The sequence below is a fragment of the Lissotriton vulgaris genome, chromosome 5 (assembly GCF_964263255.1).
Source record: "Lissotriton vulgaris chromosome 5, aLisVul1.2, whole genome shotgun sequence".
NCBI lineage: Eukaryota > Metazoa > Chordata > Amphibia > Caudata > Salamandridae > Lissotriton > Lissotriton vulgaris.
Window position 1 is genome coordinate 26,644,841 of NC_141693.1, and position 17,143 is coordinate 26,661,983.

A 17,143-nucleotide genomic window follows, 5' to 3' on the forward strand; every position below is an offset into this window, starting at 1 on the left:
CCTTACTGCTCGACCAAGCTACCACTTTAGAGAGTAAGGCCACACCTGGCTTTAACCTCTGTTATACCTCTGGGGTTGGTGGACTCTATACACACTGTACTTCATTATTGTCCAGTATATATAGAGCCACTTTCTCACAGGTGTGTATTGGTGGAGTGTTTGATGTGTGTTGGTGGAGTGTTTTGTGTGTATTGACAGAGTGGCTGGGTGTGTTGGTGGAGTGGTTGGGTATGTATTGTTAGACTGGTTGGCGTGTGTTGGTTGAGTGGTTGATGTGTGTTGGTGGAGTGTTTGGTGTATATTGGCAGAGTGGCTGGGTGTGTTGGTGGAGTGGTTGGGTATGTATTGTTAGAGTGGTTGATGTGTGTTGGTGGAGTGTTTGGTGTGTATTGGCAGAGTGGCTGGGTGTGTTGGTGGAGTGGTTGGGTATGTATTGTTAGAGTGGTTGGCATGTGTTGGTGGAGTGGTTGATGTGTGTTGGTGGAGTGTTTGGTGTGTATTGGAAGAATGGCTGGGTGTGTTGGTGGAGTGGTTGGCATGTGTTGGTGGAGTGGTTGATGTGTGTTGGTGGAGTGTTTGGTGTGTATTGGCAGAATGGCTGGGTGTGTTGGTGGAGTGGTTGGCATGTGTTGGTGGAGTGGTTGATGTGTGTTGGTGGAGTATTTGGTGTGTATTGGCAGAGTGGCTGGGTGTGTTGGTGGAGTGGTTGGGTATGTATTGTTAGAGTGGTTGGCGTGTATTGGTTGAGTGGTTGATGTGTGTTGGTGGAGTGTTTGGTGTGTATTGGCAGAGTGGCTGGGTGTGTTGGTGGAGTGGTTGGCGTGTGTTGGTGGAGTGGTTGATGTGTGTTGCTGGAGTGTTTGGTGTGTATTGGCAGAGTGGCTGGGTGTGTTGGTGGAGTGGTTGGGTATGTATTGTTCGAGTGGTTGGCATGTGTTGGTGGAGTGGTTGATGTGTGTTGGTGGAGTGTTTGGTGTGTATTGGCAGAGTGGCTGGGTGTGTTGGTGGAGTGGTTGGCGTGTGTTGGTGGAGTGGTTAATGTGTGTTGGTGGAGTGTTTGGTGTGTATTGGCAGAGTGGCTGGGTGTGTTGGTGGAGTGGTTGGGTATGTATTGTTAGAGTGGTTGGCATGTGTTGGTGGAGTGGTTGATGTGTGTTGGTGGAGTGTTTGGTGTGTATTGGCAGAGTGGCTGGGTGTATCGGTGGAGTGCTTGGGTATGTATCAGAGGGGTGATACGCCCTCTTCACTGTATTTCTGATCAGACAGAGAACCTCAGGAAGGCTTTTAATGGTGAGAGCGTAGAGAGTGTGGATAATCAAGCACTCCAGCATTTTAGTCATTCTCGATTGTGATAGTAGCTACATCCGGAGATTACGAATGCAGTGCTCTATCAGACTCGCATGTATTGTAATTACAAAAGGGTTTATTTGACGCATAGGAGGTTCTGATGACAGGAGCGTTACATGTTTGTAGTTTTGTGCACACAGATGCTCCTTTGTGCCTGTTCTCAGCCTGTCACAGGTTGCTCAGCGCGTGACTCTGCACCCCCGCACGTGCATCTTGTTTCTCCCGTTTCATGTTCCATTAAAACTATGTTATTTTCTCCTGTTTTCGTCTCTCGTCTGTACCAGCAAGAGCAGGTGGACCCGCAGCACTTGGCGGTGGACCGTCCTTCAGAGAAGTTCCTGTGCTTTCTGCGGAAGCATTACAACCTCCAGTCCACCATCCCACAGGTGAGGGGTGCTTGCTCATGTGTGTTTGTCTGAGCGGATGCCATGATGTCAGAGAGCCTGGTGTGAGTGCACGATGCCTTACGTGGCACTCACAAAGTGTTGCAGCAGAAGGGCTTGCTCGTCTGCCCCCAGGTAAGAGGGCAAGGGGCATAGCATGGCTGCCGTGATGTGGGGGTGCAATGCTGCCATTGCTGTAACAAAGGCCTGGGGGTCACCAGAGGCATTGTAAGCTCTGAAGGGTTGCACATGCCAGTGATCTGTGCAGCAAGCAAAGGACGTTTGGCAGTGCCAGGTGACCTTCACAGACTGACAATGCTTGTGCTTTTCATTTGGTGCTGGGCCAACGTTTTACTGCAACATAGCATAGATTTAGGTTACCCATTCCATGTATTTACAGCATCATTTCTGTTCTTCATGTTCTGCAGGTGAACAACTTTGTGGTGTTCGAGGGCTTCTTCCGAGATAGAAATGGTAAGTTCTGTTGCATAAACCTTTCCTCCCCTTTCCGTCCCTCCACTGAATCGCCGCCCCCAGCGATGTGTGCAGGGGCTTTGGGCAGACTCACCTCATTATTAATGCATGGAGACAGGTTTGAGTTAGTCTGGCCTCACTCTTAGTGCAAGCACAGGGGCAGGGCTTGAAAAATCCTCAAAATGTTACTAGTCCTGCAGGTCTAGTAACTTGAAAAATCTACTCGACCTAACTGTATTGTACTTGACCTCTGTCTCTGAAAGCTGAGCAAGATAGCAAGATTTAAAGGCATCTTTATTGCTCATTCACTTTGTGAGCAATGAAAATGCCTTCAAATCTTGCTATCTTGTCACATCTGCCCTGCTTTCTGAGTCAGAGGTCAAAAGTCAGTCTGTCTTCCTACTCGCCAGAAAGGGCAAGTAGGACCTAAAAATAGTTCGTCATCGCCATAGCGAGTGGACAAGTGTATTTTTCGAGCCCTGAGGGGCCTGGTCATTGTCATCTTGCTCTTGATATGTGCGCTGGGGTGTGGTCATCCCTGCTCGCTCGTTGCATGCACAGGGTCTGTGCCACCATCACTTGAACCTGATCTAGATTCATGTCCTGTGCACTTGTTTGGGTTGGAAAGGTGCGCTTGGTTTTCTTAAACATTGTTTCTTGTGGGACTTGACAGTGGGAGTGTTTGCAAAAAGCCTCCTCCATGAAGGCGAGTAGTTCTTCGCAGAGTCCAAGAGTCCTTTTTCTTCTGCTAACAGGTTCGGTCACTGCAGAGAAGAGCAGCTCTGTTACGCCCTGGCTAGGTGTGTCGTATACTAGTACCCTGTACATACACGCTTACATTGGTTTGTGTCCACCTAGGCGCGTGCTATTTCAGTATAATATACTCACGTACATGCACACACATACAGCAGACGTATTCCATCCCACGAGGAGGCTGGCCTCATGTTTGAAAACCGCTGTACACAGAGTACGCACCACTATTCTCCTTTTGAGGGTTTTTCTATGTTCTTGATTTCTGACTTTTGTGGGCTATGAAAAAAACCATGCAAGTATTATCCATCTTGGAATCTTCTGTTCTCCTGGAGTGATAAGCACTGAGTATATAACTGCTTTTTGCAAAAGAGCACAAAGCAGCCAGATGGCCAGCAAGTAGAAATTCAAACCTAGGTTTTCTGAAGTATAGAGGCACAAACACTGGGCTGTCTTTGTGTCACAGGGTAAGATGCTCGGCTCAGATAACAGGGAAGTCAGTCAGAGCATGATCGATGAGGAGCTGAGTGTAACATGAGAATGGGTGGAGGACGGATTTGTAGAAAGCACAGGGAGCATCTGCTTTATATATGTAGCGAAGGGCACTGCCCTGTGTGTCACAGGGGCGACTCCATACACAGTGGTCACTGGGTCACAAACTCACAGCTAATCACAGGAGACCTTCACCACTGCGATGACTGACGTCTAATATTACAGTTTCAAAATACACAAAGGAGGCTAGGGGACCCGTTTGTCGCATAAATCACTTGTTGCTTTGAGTGTCTGATCATACACCAAAACCACGGTTGCACACCACAACAAATGTTTTGCCACCAATTTGAACCACAAATAATTCAGCATTAATCACAAAGATCTGAGAGGCAACCAAACCAACATATACTGGATTTGCGGCAAAATTGCCAGGTACAAACAGATGAATCGAGAGATGTGATATCTTTGATTATTTGAACCTTTATGTCATATTCATGACAAATAGGGAAACTTGAAAACAGCCAACGCGTTTCACCCGTATCTGGGCTTCTTCAGTGCGTCCAGGAAGACAAGTTGACTAGTTTCTTGGCTATTCCCAGTGGGATATCTGTTTAGTGAGTCACAAGCTATTCGACTTGTTATCACTCCACACAACTAATATCCGAAATTGTGGACACGGAATCGAGGCACAGTGGGTGTGTTGAACAGGGTCGGTTGCTCATCCACTGCTTCGCTGTTGTTGGCACCACCGATCCTAAGGTCACCAGACTGACACCGGTAGCTTCTATTACTTCCCCGCTAACAATCTAGTGTGATGGGTGTGGATCGTTCCCAGTGAACAGAATGGGATGAGTTATTGACAGAACCAGTGTCTAATGAGTGACAGCCATCTTACTCATTGCCACGCTCTGCCTCCTGGGCTGAGTAGTAAAGCCCATAGTTCAAGCACAACCAGTGGCCTCAGTCACAATGCACACAGATCGCTAACAACCGAAGGACAAAACCATTATACACACAGTTAACTAACAACCCAAGATCACAGACTTAAAACACACCATCATGAACAACCCACAAGCGGAGCATTAAACACACTGATCGTGAATAACCCACGAGCTCAGTCACAATACACACAGATCACTAACAACCCAAGGGCACAACCGTAACACCTTAGCAGCTATGGAATGTCCAGCTCCAGTGCTGGACGTTCCATTGCGCAGGTGGAATTCGAACGTTCAACGGCCGACGGCAGCACTACGGAGGTAGTGGTGCCGTCGGCCGCTGAACGGGCGCAGCAGCTGTGAGGTTAAACACACTGACCGTGAATAACCCACAAGCTCAGTCACTATAAACACAGATCACTAACAACCTAAGGGCACAGCCTTAAACACACTAATCGTGAATAACCCACGAGCTCAGTCACTATAAACACAGATCACTAACAACCTAAGAGCACAGCCTTAAACACACTGACCGTGAATAACCCACAAGCTCAGTCCCTATAAACACAGATCACTAACAACCTAAGGGCACAGCCTTAAACACACTGATCGTGAATAACCCACGAGCTCAGTCACAATAAACACAGATCACTAACAACCCAAGGGCACAACCGTAACACCTTAGCAGCTATGGAATGTCCAGCTCCAGTGCTGGACGTTCCATTGCGCAGGTGGAATTCGAACGTTCAACGGCCGACGGCAGCACTACGGAGGTAGTGGTGCCGTCGGCCGCTGAACGGGCGCAGCAGCTGTGAGGTTAAACACACTGACCGTGAATAACCCACAAGCTCAGTCACTATAAACACAGATCACTAACAACCTAAGGGCACAGCCTTAAACACACTAATCGTGAATAACCCACGAGCTCAGTCACTATAAACACAGATCACTAACAACCTAAGAGCACAGCCTTAAACACACTGACCGTGAATAACCCACAAGCTCAGTCCCTATAAACACAGATCACTAACAACCTAAGGGCACAGCCTTAAACACACTGATCGTCAATAACCCACGAGCTCAGTCACAATACACACAGATCACTAACAACCTAAGGGCACAGCCTTAAACACACTAATCGTGAATAACCCACGAGCTCAGTCACTATAAACACAGATCACTAACAACCTAAGGGCACAGCCTTAAACACACTGATCGTGAATAACCCACGAGCTCAGTCACAATACACACAGATCACTAACAACCTAAGAGCACAGCCTTAAACACACTGATCATGAACAACCCACAAGCGGAGCCATAATGCACACAGATCACTAACAACCTAAGGGCACAGCCTTAAACACACTGACCGTGAATAACCCACGAGCTCAATAACTATAAACACAGATCACTAACAGCCTAAGGGCACAGCCTTAAACACACTGACCGTTAATAACCCACAAGCTCAGTCACTATAACCACAGATCACTAACAACCTAAGGGCACAGCCTTAAACACACTGATCGTGAATAACCCACGAGCTCAGTCACTATAAACACAGATCACTAACAAGCTAAGAGCACAGCCTTAAACACACTGATCGTGAATAACCTACGAGCTCAGTCTCTATAAACACAGATCACTAACAACCTAAGAGCCCAGCCTTAAACACACTGATCGTGAATAACCCACGAGCTCAGTCACAATAAACACAGATCACTCAAAACCTAAGAGCCCAGCCTTAAACACACTGATCGTGAATAACCCACGAGCTCAGTCAAAATAAACACAGATCACTAACAACCTAAGGGCACAGCCTTAAACACACTGATCATGAATAACCCACAAGCGGAGCCATAATGCACACAGATCGCTGGCAACCAGTGGGCTCAGTCACAATACACACAGATCACTAACAACCTAAGGGCACAGCCTTAACCTGTTAAGTGCTGCGTCGGGGCGTTGGCCGACGGCAGCACTACCTCCCCAGTGCTGCGCACGACCATTGGACGTCCATTCAGCACTAGTTCCAATGGACAGCGCAGCACTGGGGAGGGATATTTGCGCCGCATCTAAGGTGTTAAACACACTGCTTGTGAATAACCCACAAGCTCAGTCACTATAAACACAGATCACTAACAACCTAAGGGCACAGCCTTAAACACACTGATCGTGAATAACCCACGAGCTCAGTCACTATAAACACACATCACTAACAACCTAAGGGCACAGCCTTAAACACACTGATCGTGAATAACCCACGAGCTCAGTCACTATAAACACAGATCACTAACAACCATAAGAGCCCAGCCTTAAACACACTGATCGTGAATAACCCACGAGCTCAGTCACAATAAACACAGATCACTAACAACCTAAGGGCACAGCCTTAAACACACTGATCGTGAATAACCCACAAGCTTAGTCACAATACACACAGATCACTAACAACCTAAGGGCACAGCCTTAAACACACTGCTTGTGAATAACCCACGAGCTCAGTCACTATAAACACAGATCACTAACAACCTAAGAGCACAGCCTTAAACACACTGATCGTGAAAAACCCACAAGCTCAGTCACAATAAACACAGATCACTAACAACCTAAGAGCCAAGCATTAAACACACTGATCGTGAATAACCCACGAGCTCAGTCACTATAAACACAGATCACTAACAACCTAAGAACCCAGCCTTAAACACACTGATCGTGAATAACCCACAAGCTCAGTCACTATAAACACAGATCACTAACAAGCTAAGAGCACAGCCTTAAACACACTGATCGTGAATAACCCACAAGCTCAGTCAAAATACACACAGATCACAAACAACCTAAGAGCACAGCCTTAAAGACACTGATCGTGAATAACCCACGAGCTCAGTCACTATAAACACAGATCACTAACAACCTAAGGGCACAGCCTTAAACACACTGATCGTGAATAACCTACGAGCTCAGTCTCTATAAACACAGATCACTAACAACCTAAGAGCCCAGCCTTAAACACACTGATCGTGAATAACCCACGAGCTCAGTCACAATAAACACAGATCACTCAAAACCTAAGAGCCCAGCCTTAAACACACTGATCGTGAATAACCCACGAGCTCAGTCAAAATAAACACAGATCACTAACAACCTAAGGGCACAGCCTTAAACACACTGATCATGAATAACCCACAAGCGGAGCCATAATGCACACAGATCGCTGGCAACCAGTGGGCTCAGTCACAATACACACAGATCACTAACAACCTAAGGGCACAGCCTTAACCTGTTAAGTGCTGCATCGGGGCGTTGGCCGACGGCAGCACTACCTCCCCAGTGCTGCGCACGACCATTGGACGTCCATTCAGCACTAGTTCCAATGGACAGCGCAGCACTGGGGAGGGATATTTGCGCCGCATCTAAGGTGTTAAACACACTGCTTGTGAATAACCCACGAGCTCAGTCACTATAAACACAGATCACTAACAACCTAAGGGCACAGCCTTAAACACACTGATCGTGAATAACCCACGAGCTCAGTCACTATAAACACACATCACTAACAACCTAAGGGCACAGCCTTAAACACACTGATCGTGAATAACCCACGAGCTCAGTCACTATAAACACAGATCACTAACAACCATAAGAGCCCAGCCTTAAACACACTGATCGTGAATAACCCACGAGCTCAGTCACAATAAACACAGATCACTAACAACCTAAGGGCACAGCCTTAAACACACTGATCGTGAATAACCCACAAGCTTAGTCACAATACACACAGATCACTAACAACCTAAGGGCACAGCCTTAAACACACTGCTTGTGAATAACCCACGAGCTCAGTCACTATAAACACAGATCACTAACAACCTAAGAGCACAGCCTTAAACACACTGATCGTGAAAAACCCACAAGCTCAGTCACAATAAACACAGATCACTAACAACCTAAGAGCCAAGCATTAAACACACTGATCGTGAATAACCCACGAGCTCAGTCACTATAAACACAGATCACTAACAACCTAAGAACCCAGCCTTAAACACACTGATCGTGAATAACCCACAAGCTCAGTCACTATAAACACAGATCACTAACAACCTAAGGGCACAGCCTTAAACACACTGATCGTGAATAACCCACGAGCTCAGTCACTATAAACACACATCACTAACAACCTAAGGGCACAGCCTTAAACACACTGATCGTGAATAATCCACGAGCTCAGTCACTATAAACACAGATCACTAACAACCTAACAGCCCAGCCTTAAACATACTGATCGTGAATAACCAACGAGCTCAGTCACAATGCGCACAGATCACTAACAACCTAACGGCACACCCTTAAACACACTGATCGTGAATAACCCACAAGCTCAGTCACTATAAACACACATCACTAACAACCTAAGGGCACAGCCTTAAACACACTGATTGTGAATAACCAACGAGCTCAGTAACTATAAACACAGATCACTAACAACCTAACGGCACACCCTTAAACACACTGATCGTGAATAACCAACGAGCTCAGTCACTATAAACACACATCACTAACAACCTAAGGGCACAGCCTTAAACACACTGATCGTGAATAACCCACGAGCTCAGTCACTATAAACACAGATCACTAACAACCTAAGGGCACAGCCTTAAACACACTGATCATGAATAACCCACGAGCTCAGTCACAATACACACAGATCACTAACAACCTAAGGGCACAGCCTTAAACACACTGATCATGAATAACCCACGAGCTCAGTCACTATAAACACAGATCACTAACAACCATAAGAGCCCAGCCTTAAACACACTGATCGTGAATAACCCACAAGCTCAGTCACAATACACACAGATCACTAACAACCTAAGGGCACAGCCTTAAACACACTGATCGTGAATAACCCACAAGCTCAGTCACTATAAACACACATCACTAACAACCTAAGGGCACAGCCTTAAACACACTGATCGTGAATAACCAACGAGCTCAGTCACTATAAACACAGATCACTAACAACCTAACGGCACACTTTTAAACACACTGATCGTGAATAACCAACGAGCTCAGTCACTATAAACGCACATCACTAACAACCTAAGAGCACAGCCTTAAAGACACTGATCGTGAATAACCCACAAGCTCAGTCACTATAAACACACATCACTAACAACCTAAGGGCACAGCCTTAAACACACTGATCGTGAATAACCCACGAGCTCAGTCACTATAAACACAGATCACTAACAACCTAAGGGCACAGCCTTAAACACACTGATCATGAATAACCCACGAGCTCAGTCACAATACACACAGATCACTAACAACCTAAGGGCACAGCCTTAAACACACTGATTGTGAATAACCCACGAGCTCAGTCACTATAAACACAGATCACTAACAACCTAAGGGCACAGCCTTAAACACACTGATCATGAATAACCCACGAGCTCAGTCACAATACACACAGATCACTAACAACCTAAGGGCACAGCCTTAAACACACTGATCGTGAATAACTCACGAGCTCAGTCACTATAAACACAGATCACTAACAAGCTAAGAGCACAGCCTTAAACACACTGATCATGAATAACCCACGAGCTCAGTCACAATACACACAGATCACTAACAACCTAAGGGCACAGCCTTAAACACACTGATCATGAATAACCCACAAGCTCAGTCACTATAAACACACATCACTAACAACCTAAGGGCCCAGCCTTAAACACACTGATCGTGAATAACCCACGAGCTCAGTCACTATAAACACAGATCACTAACAACCTAAGGGCACAGCCTTAAACACACTGATCATGAATAACCCACGAGCTCAGTCACAATACACACAGATCACTAACAACCTAAGGGCACAGCCTTAAACACACTGATCGTGAATAACCCACAAGCTCAGTCACTATAAACACACATCACTAACAACCTAAGGGCACAGCCTTAAACACACTGATCGTGAATAACCAACGAGCTCAGTCACTATAAACACAGTTCACTAACAACCTAAGGGCACAGCCTTAAACACACTGTTCGTGAATAACCCACGAGCTCAGTCACTATAAAGACAGATCACTAACAACCTAAGGTCCCAGTCATAAAATACACAGATTGTTAACAATCTATGGGCTAAGTTATAATGCACATGGGCTCAGCCATAAAACACACATATTGAAATCAGCTGCGTGCTCAGCTATAAACATGCAGATCGGAACCCGTGGACTCGTCCATAAAACACACAGATCACTAATGAGAATGTATTTTACGCCTTCCCCCCGACATTCTGCATCCTGTACCTAAACGTCTCATTCTGATAGTTCTTTTCAGATGTTCACGTTGTTCTTGCTGCACAGCATGTGGTTTCTATTGCGTGTATAAAATACAGAACTTGCCAGTAGGGTGCAGACTTCACAGTATGACATGGACAGCGGTGACTGATGCAGGAAGCACGACTCTAACAGAAGCCACTCGTGGTCTGAGCCTCTTGTAGATGTCAGACTGTGACAGCCTGCTCTCTATCATTTGATACTGTTACTTAGAAAAGCCAGTTCCTGGTCAGTGCCTCCTCTGTTGTCTGCTTCCCCTCAAACACTCAGTAACCAAATCCTTGTGTCTCGTTACAGCTCCAGTGAGGAAGGTTCCTCCGAAGCGGCGACCAGAGGGGGAGATCAAACCCTACTCATTGAGTGAGCGTGAATGTAAGTGGGCATTGTATACAGCGGTGCTGACCGGTCTTGGGTATGGAGCGCGCTAATGTACAATCCTCGAAGACTGCGGCGTTCAAAGCTTCTAAAGGGCTGCACCAAGGGGATAATCCATTGGTCACAAAATAATGACTACAGCTGGTGAGAAGAAATATATCATAAGAGGGCGCTGCACGCCCACTAGATGAAGTGAAGGCCTGTTGTGATGTCCAGGTACATCATCTGATGGTCTGACCAATGATAGCGATCGATGTGTCCATTGATTTCTCCACCAGTCCTCGATAAGAGTCTTTTATAGACATATATGGTGAGATTTCTCTCAGTCTCGGGTTGGGTCTTTCGTTAGCCATATATTGAGTGACAACTCCTTCTGTCCTGGTAAAATGATTTGATAGAAGTATATATGAATAGCTCCTTTAATCCTCATGGTATGGTTTTTGATTGACATATATTGGGTCAGAATGTCCTTCTTCCTGATAAAGCTTTCCATACACTTATAAGATGCGCTCTCCTTTAGTCCTCTTTAGGATTCAATCGATGTGTACATTGTGAGATCCATCAGTTGTCAAGAAGACGTGCGCAGGGTGATAGCTCCATGCGATCACCTCCGGCTCTGACACGTACAGTATACTCGTATTTCCTTCCGTCTTTGTTCAGTGTGTTTAGTGTCAGATATCCCTCAGTCGTCACTCAGGGTGTTGATTACTATTTTCAGATTGTGACAATAGAAGTGTACAAGGTTGAGTTTATCACTTTCTTAGGGCGCACAGATATCAATTACTCTTCCTGGTAAAACCCATTTGAGGATGTGTTAAATGTGAGATCTTTGAAGAGTTCTGATCGTCAGGACTAGGAATGGGTGGAGTTCCAGTTCGCAGAACTCCTCGAAGTGACCCAAAAACTCCACCGTGCTTCGCTCAGTTCCGCGCGCAGCGGAAGGCGTTAGGTTGTGCTGTTTATCCTGCGCTGCAAAATCAGTGCGAACGGCACCATGCACAGCGGAAGAGGGCGCTGCTTCTTTCTGCCGCCTGAGCAGAAGTTCTACTCAAGCAGCAGCTTCCTCAACGCGAACGGAAGGCTTCTCTATGCGAGCGGTAGCGGCCATCCACGACCGCCCACTTTGGGAAATCTCACCGGGAAGTGGTCTGGTGTAAGATTCTCCTTTCTCGCTAGCGTAATATTGGCGAGCGCAGGCGTGGAAAAAACTATGTGGAGCGAAGTTTTTCATGCCCAGGTCTAGTCAGAAGATATGTACAAGGTGAGGGCTGCCTCCTCTTGATAAGCCACTTTGCTAGTCATGTTCAGATCTCCATCAGTACTGAAATTATCTATATGTTGAGATCAGCTTTCAGTAACATTCTAATAAGGACTTCAGTAAATGCACACATGCCGAGATCTCCCTCAGTCCTCCAGATGGGGCTCTTTGCTAGATGTGCAGAGTGTGGGATCTACCCAAGTCCTCGTTGGTCGCTCTGATAGTTGTCTTTCTAGTGCTCAGATCTCCTCTGTGTCCCCTCTTCAGGACCTCAGATCACCGCATCTCTGCCCACACCTTTTTGTGACTCGTTAACAGCAGGTATTGTGAGATGCACAGTCCTTGGGTGTAACAGGAGTTGACTCTTGGCTTGTTTCTCTGCATTCAGTTTTGAAGGAAGAAGCAGAGTTACCCTGGCCGTTCAACCAGTCGCGTGCCATGAACCGCTCCAGCAGTGTGGGGGCTTCGCCCAGCAGGGTCGGCTCCAAAATCCTCCAGAAGGAGCAGGAGCTCCTGAAGAACCTTCAGATCTGCTGCCCCCGCTCTGTCAACGGCCAGACGAATGGCGAGCTGGACCCCGCCTCAGGGCCACGGAGGAGAACCAGGTGAGAACTGGACGCAAGGCCTCATCCGGACAGGAGGCACGCTAGCAGCTCTAGACAGCAGCAATTTCACTCAGGCCTGATTCCAATAGCGATATGTCTCTGCACATGTCCGGTTGCTTTCAGAGATAATGCATATTGTCCAATTAAAATAGGTTGTATGTTTGAAATTGTGTCACCTTGAGAACTCAGTCTGACCAATGATCTGAAAGACAGTCTGCCTGGAGAGGCAAAACCAGTAGCCCTCTGCCACCCTGGGCATAGTTACCTCCTAGTTGCCACCTCCTTTCCTAGTCTAGTGTGTGGTGCACCACAGCTACCTCTTTCACAGACCATGACCCAGCCCGGCTGTCTTCTGCAGGAGAAGTTCATATTTCTGCATGTGCCCCTTCACCCCCTCTTGTTTCTCAGGGAGATAGAGCACATACCTTTGGCAGATGCACTTCATGTCAAAATGCACCAGACCCATGCAGGGCCCCAAGAAGAGGAACTCCCAGCTATGCAGCACACTGCTTCCTGCAGGCCCCAGCTAGAGGAGCCCCCCTCCCCCTTAGATAGCACAGAGCCCCATGCACTCCTTGTACACAGGATCCATGCAGTTCCCAAGGTAAAGGAATTCCTAACTACGCAGCACAATGGTCATTGCAGCCCTATGTGGAGTCGGTCTCTGTTGTACAGCTTGTATGCCGTTCTGGCGGCCAAGAATCACCGGCTTGTTGTAAGAAATGTCTCCTGATAGAAAGGCTCCTCCCTTCCATCCCATATGTTGCAGAACTCTACTTCTATCTACTGTATCTAGACCACATGTCCCTCTCTGCAGGGTGGGTTTTGTGCCCAGAGGTCGTTGCGGCTCAGGGGCTTGCATGTTTTGTCCCTGTCTGTGGGTGGGTTTTGCGCCCAAAGGTCTTTGCTGCTCAGGGTCTTGCATGTTTTGTCCCTCTCTGCAGGGTGGGTTTTGCGCCCTGAGTTCAGTTTCTGCTCAGGGGCTTGCATGTTTTGTCTCTGTCTCGAGTGGTGAGGTTGCTTCTGCTGAATCACATCTAACCTTTTCTCTCACTTTGGCTTTCTTTCCCTTTACCCTCCTCTGGTGTCTTGCTTTTCCTTTCTCTGCCTCATCCCAGCTCTCTCAGCCGCCCTGAGAACAGCCAGCATTGACCTCACCAGCCCTCCTGTCCCCCTTAACTCGTCTTGTTTGACGCCGGGTACAAGTGGCGGTGAAGAAGGGCTCATTCATGGCTCGGATCCAGCCAATCCTTCACAGACTCTTGACATAGCGGAGTGGCAAGGCACTTATAGAATCACTCCTGCAACTGACTGTGATGGGACCTCAAACCTGCTGGGATTGCAGAACTGCTGTTACCTCAGCACTGCCAAGTCTGCAAGACCCACTAATACATTGACTGGAAGCATCTTCACACGTGAACCTTTGCTCCCTCCACTGCAGCATCAGCCGCAGTACTGATCTGTAATCAAACCCATAGTATACACACACCTCTGTCCTCCCCGGTAACGCCCCCCGTTAGCCATGCTGTCACTTTCAAACGTGCCAAGGTTGCTTTATGGGAGGCCTGCAGTTGTGCCCTTTAATCCCAGTTTGTAGTATCACCAGACTGAAAGAAATGTGTATTTTTGCAACTTCCGCCATATGTACCCGGCTATCATTCATTTAAGACCCCCAATCCCTTTTGTTTCAACGTCAGGATAATGTTATTACTTCTCCATTGTTTGCAATTTAGGTAGAAACCTTTCTATAAAAATAACCTTTATTTAGACACCTTTGTATCTCTTGCCTTTTTTCATTTGTTTGAATAGCGTTGTCCTATAAAGCCCTATGTGGCACCATGGAATAAATGCCCTTTTCTGGAGCTTGAATTTGTTGGATAAAATGCGTTCTAGAAACGTTAAACATTACTGGATACCTCTTTCCGCAGCAGTCATGTTTGATTCTGGAGGGTTATGAACAAACTCATGTTCTGCGCTCTCTTTCTCCTGCTGTGGGTTCGATACTCGAGCTCCATCGACTGGAATGTGGCCCTTTTCTAAATAATAGGGATCCTTATTCAAACACATTCTGTGAGGCCAGAAGGGTTGATTTAGGTACAAAGGTATGAGACCTGCCCTTTGCCTTCCACTTGCGCCATGTCACTGGGACCCTACAACCCCTTCATACGGGCATGCACTGGGGTTACTAGCATTTGTTTGGAATTTTCGCTTGGGTGTTAGAGCTCCTCATGCCTCTTGATTCATTGTGAGTAATCTGGGGGTCTTTTGGCTCCGTATGAAGGCTCTTCGTAGTGCTCAGTTGGGTGTGAATATTTTTGGATCTCTTGCTTGGATGTGAGTGTTTCTTGCAGTTTTTTGTTGATTCTGAGTGTTCTTTAGGTCTCGGCTAAAAGACGCGCGTAAGCGCGTCTCCGCCGAGATCTTATGTCAGGGACGATGCTTCCCAGGAGACAGGGTCTGTCGCGCGCTTTGCCTCTCTGGAGGCGATTTCCGCTGGCCACGCGCTCGCGAACGCGCTCAGCTGCTGTCTCCTGGGAAGCAGCTACACCACACGCGCATGCGCAGAAACAGCGACAGACACACACGAGCGCTCATGCACGCACGCACCCACACATACAGCGAACCCAGCGTCGCATGCATACACACACACACACACACACACGTGCACCGAGCATCCCCCCCACCCCTCCGTTGTCGCACCCCTCCCCTCCGCCGTCGCACCCCGCCCCCCACCCCTCCGCCGTCGCGCACACACACACGCAGACATACAGGCATTCTCCCCCCCCCCCCCCCCCCCCCCTGCTCCGCTCCGCTCACCGGTCAAAGGCCCTCCGGACACGCAGACATACAGGCATTCTCTCTCTCCCCCCCCCCCCCTCCGCTCCGCTCACCGGTCAAAGGCCCTCCGACCGCGGGGCTCTCCCTCGGTGCTCCTCCAGGCACTCCGTGGGCGCGGGCTTCACAAAACGGAAGTCCCGCCCCACGATAGGTTTCGTTTTCTCAGTCCCGCCCCACGTTAGGTTTCGCTTGCAGCTCGTTGGGTATAAAAGCTTGTTCAGTCCAGGCGCGGATGATCAACTTATTATGATGCTGGCTTAGTGCTTTGGTTGCTGAAACCTTGCCTCACACCAGTTCTCACACACCCAATACTGGTGGCTAGGGTTGTCTAAGAGAAATCAGGCAACTTCTTAGCGATACAAACTATGAAACTGACCATTATTAAAATACAGATCTCGCCAGGCCGTGGCACACACAAGTGCAGTTCCCGTAATGACAGCGTGTGAGACTGTCCAGGGGGATGCTAATGCAGGAACATCTTTTCTCTCTTTTCTAGAATGAAGTCTGATCCTCAATAAGATCGAGGTGATTTCAGAAATGAAAGGAGTTGCATGAATGTCTGCTGCACATTTCACCATTCCCATCCAATTGCCCTTTTGCTCAATACGCAGCAATTTTATACTGAACAAAATATATTTATCGACCCTACTGGTTTACAAAGGTATTCTCTTATACTATGTTATAATTTACTTATTTATTTAATCAAACTGGGGTTAAATTACCGTTAGACCCATGCCCCACGTGGCAAGCTTAGTTACTTGTTTAGGTTAAAAAAGATTTCTATCTAGGCAAAGAGTGCATTAGAACACTTTACAGAACGTGGATAGTTACACATTTATCAGCATGTGTCCACCACTTTCAGCACAAATCAGAATGCATACATATAACAAATAGGACATTATTTACCGTTTGCTTCATAGGAAGCAGGAGTTCAAATAAAAAACAAAAATAATGGCGACTAAGAGGAAAATAGAGATGAAAGAATATGAAGTAACGAAACATTGTATGCACAAGTAACATGGCAATAACATATAAACAAAAAATAATGTGTTATAAACATATTTGAAAGCGATGAAGGACAACATTAATCGCAAGTGAGATCAAGTCATTTCTTCCCTGCGCAGCGATAATAGAGATTTTATTGTACTTTGTCCATGTTTATAGCAGGATGAAAGTCTTTCATATAGGCCCAATGGCATGATGTAATGCCTCATTTTACTACAAATGTTACTCAAGAAATATTTTTGCTTAGCATGCTTAATCGCTGAGTGACATCATGGGTAGCTTAAACTAGGAGAGTCGACAAGTCTATTTTTATTTCATCTCCCCCCGTGGC

The 17,143-nt window shown here is 47.0% G+C and overlaps 1 protein-coding gene across 1 annotated transcript in view; it reads left to right on the forward strand.

The window, feature by feature from the left end:
- Positions 1-17,143, forward strand: part of LOC147710040 (alpha-tubulin N-acetyltransferase 1-like) — a 162,019-nt gene that overhangs the window by 48,494 nt on the left and 96,382 nt on the right. Inside the window, exons 6-9 of the mRNA XM_086920706.1 lie at positions 1,632-1,733; positions 2,159-2,204; positions 11,029-11,103; positions 12,753-12,969. Coding sequence (XP_086776832.1) covers positions 1,632-1,733; positions 2,159-2,204; positions 11,029-11,103; positions 12,753-12,969 — 440 coding nt within the window. The remainder of the gene's footprint in view (positions 1-1,631; positions 1,734-2,158; positions 2,205-11,028; positions 11,104-12,752; positions 12,970-17,143) is intronic.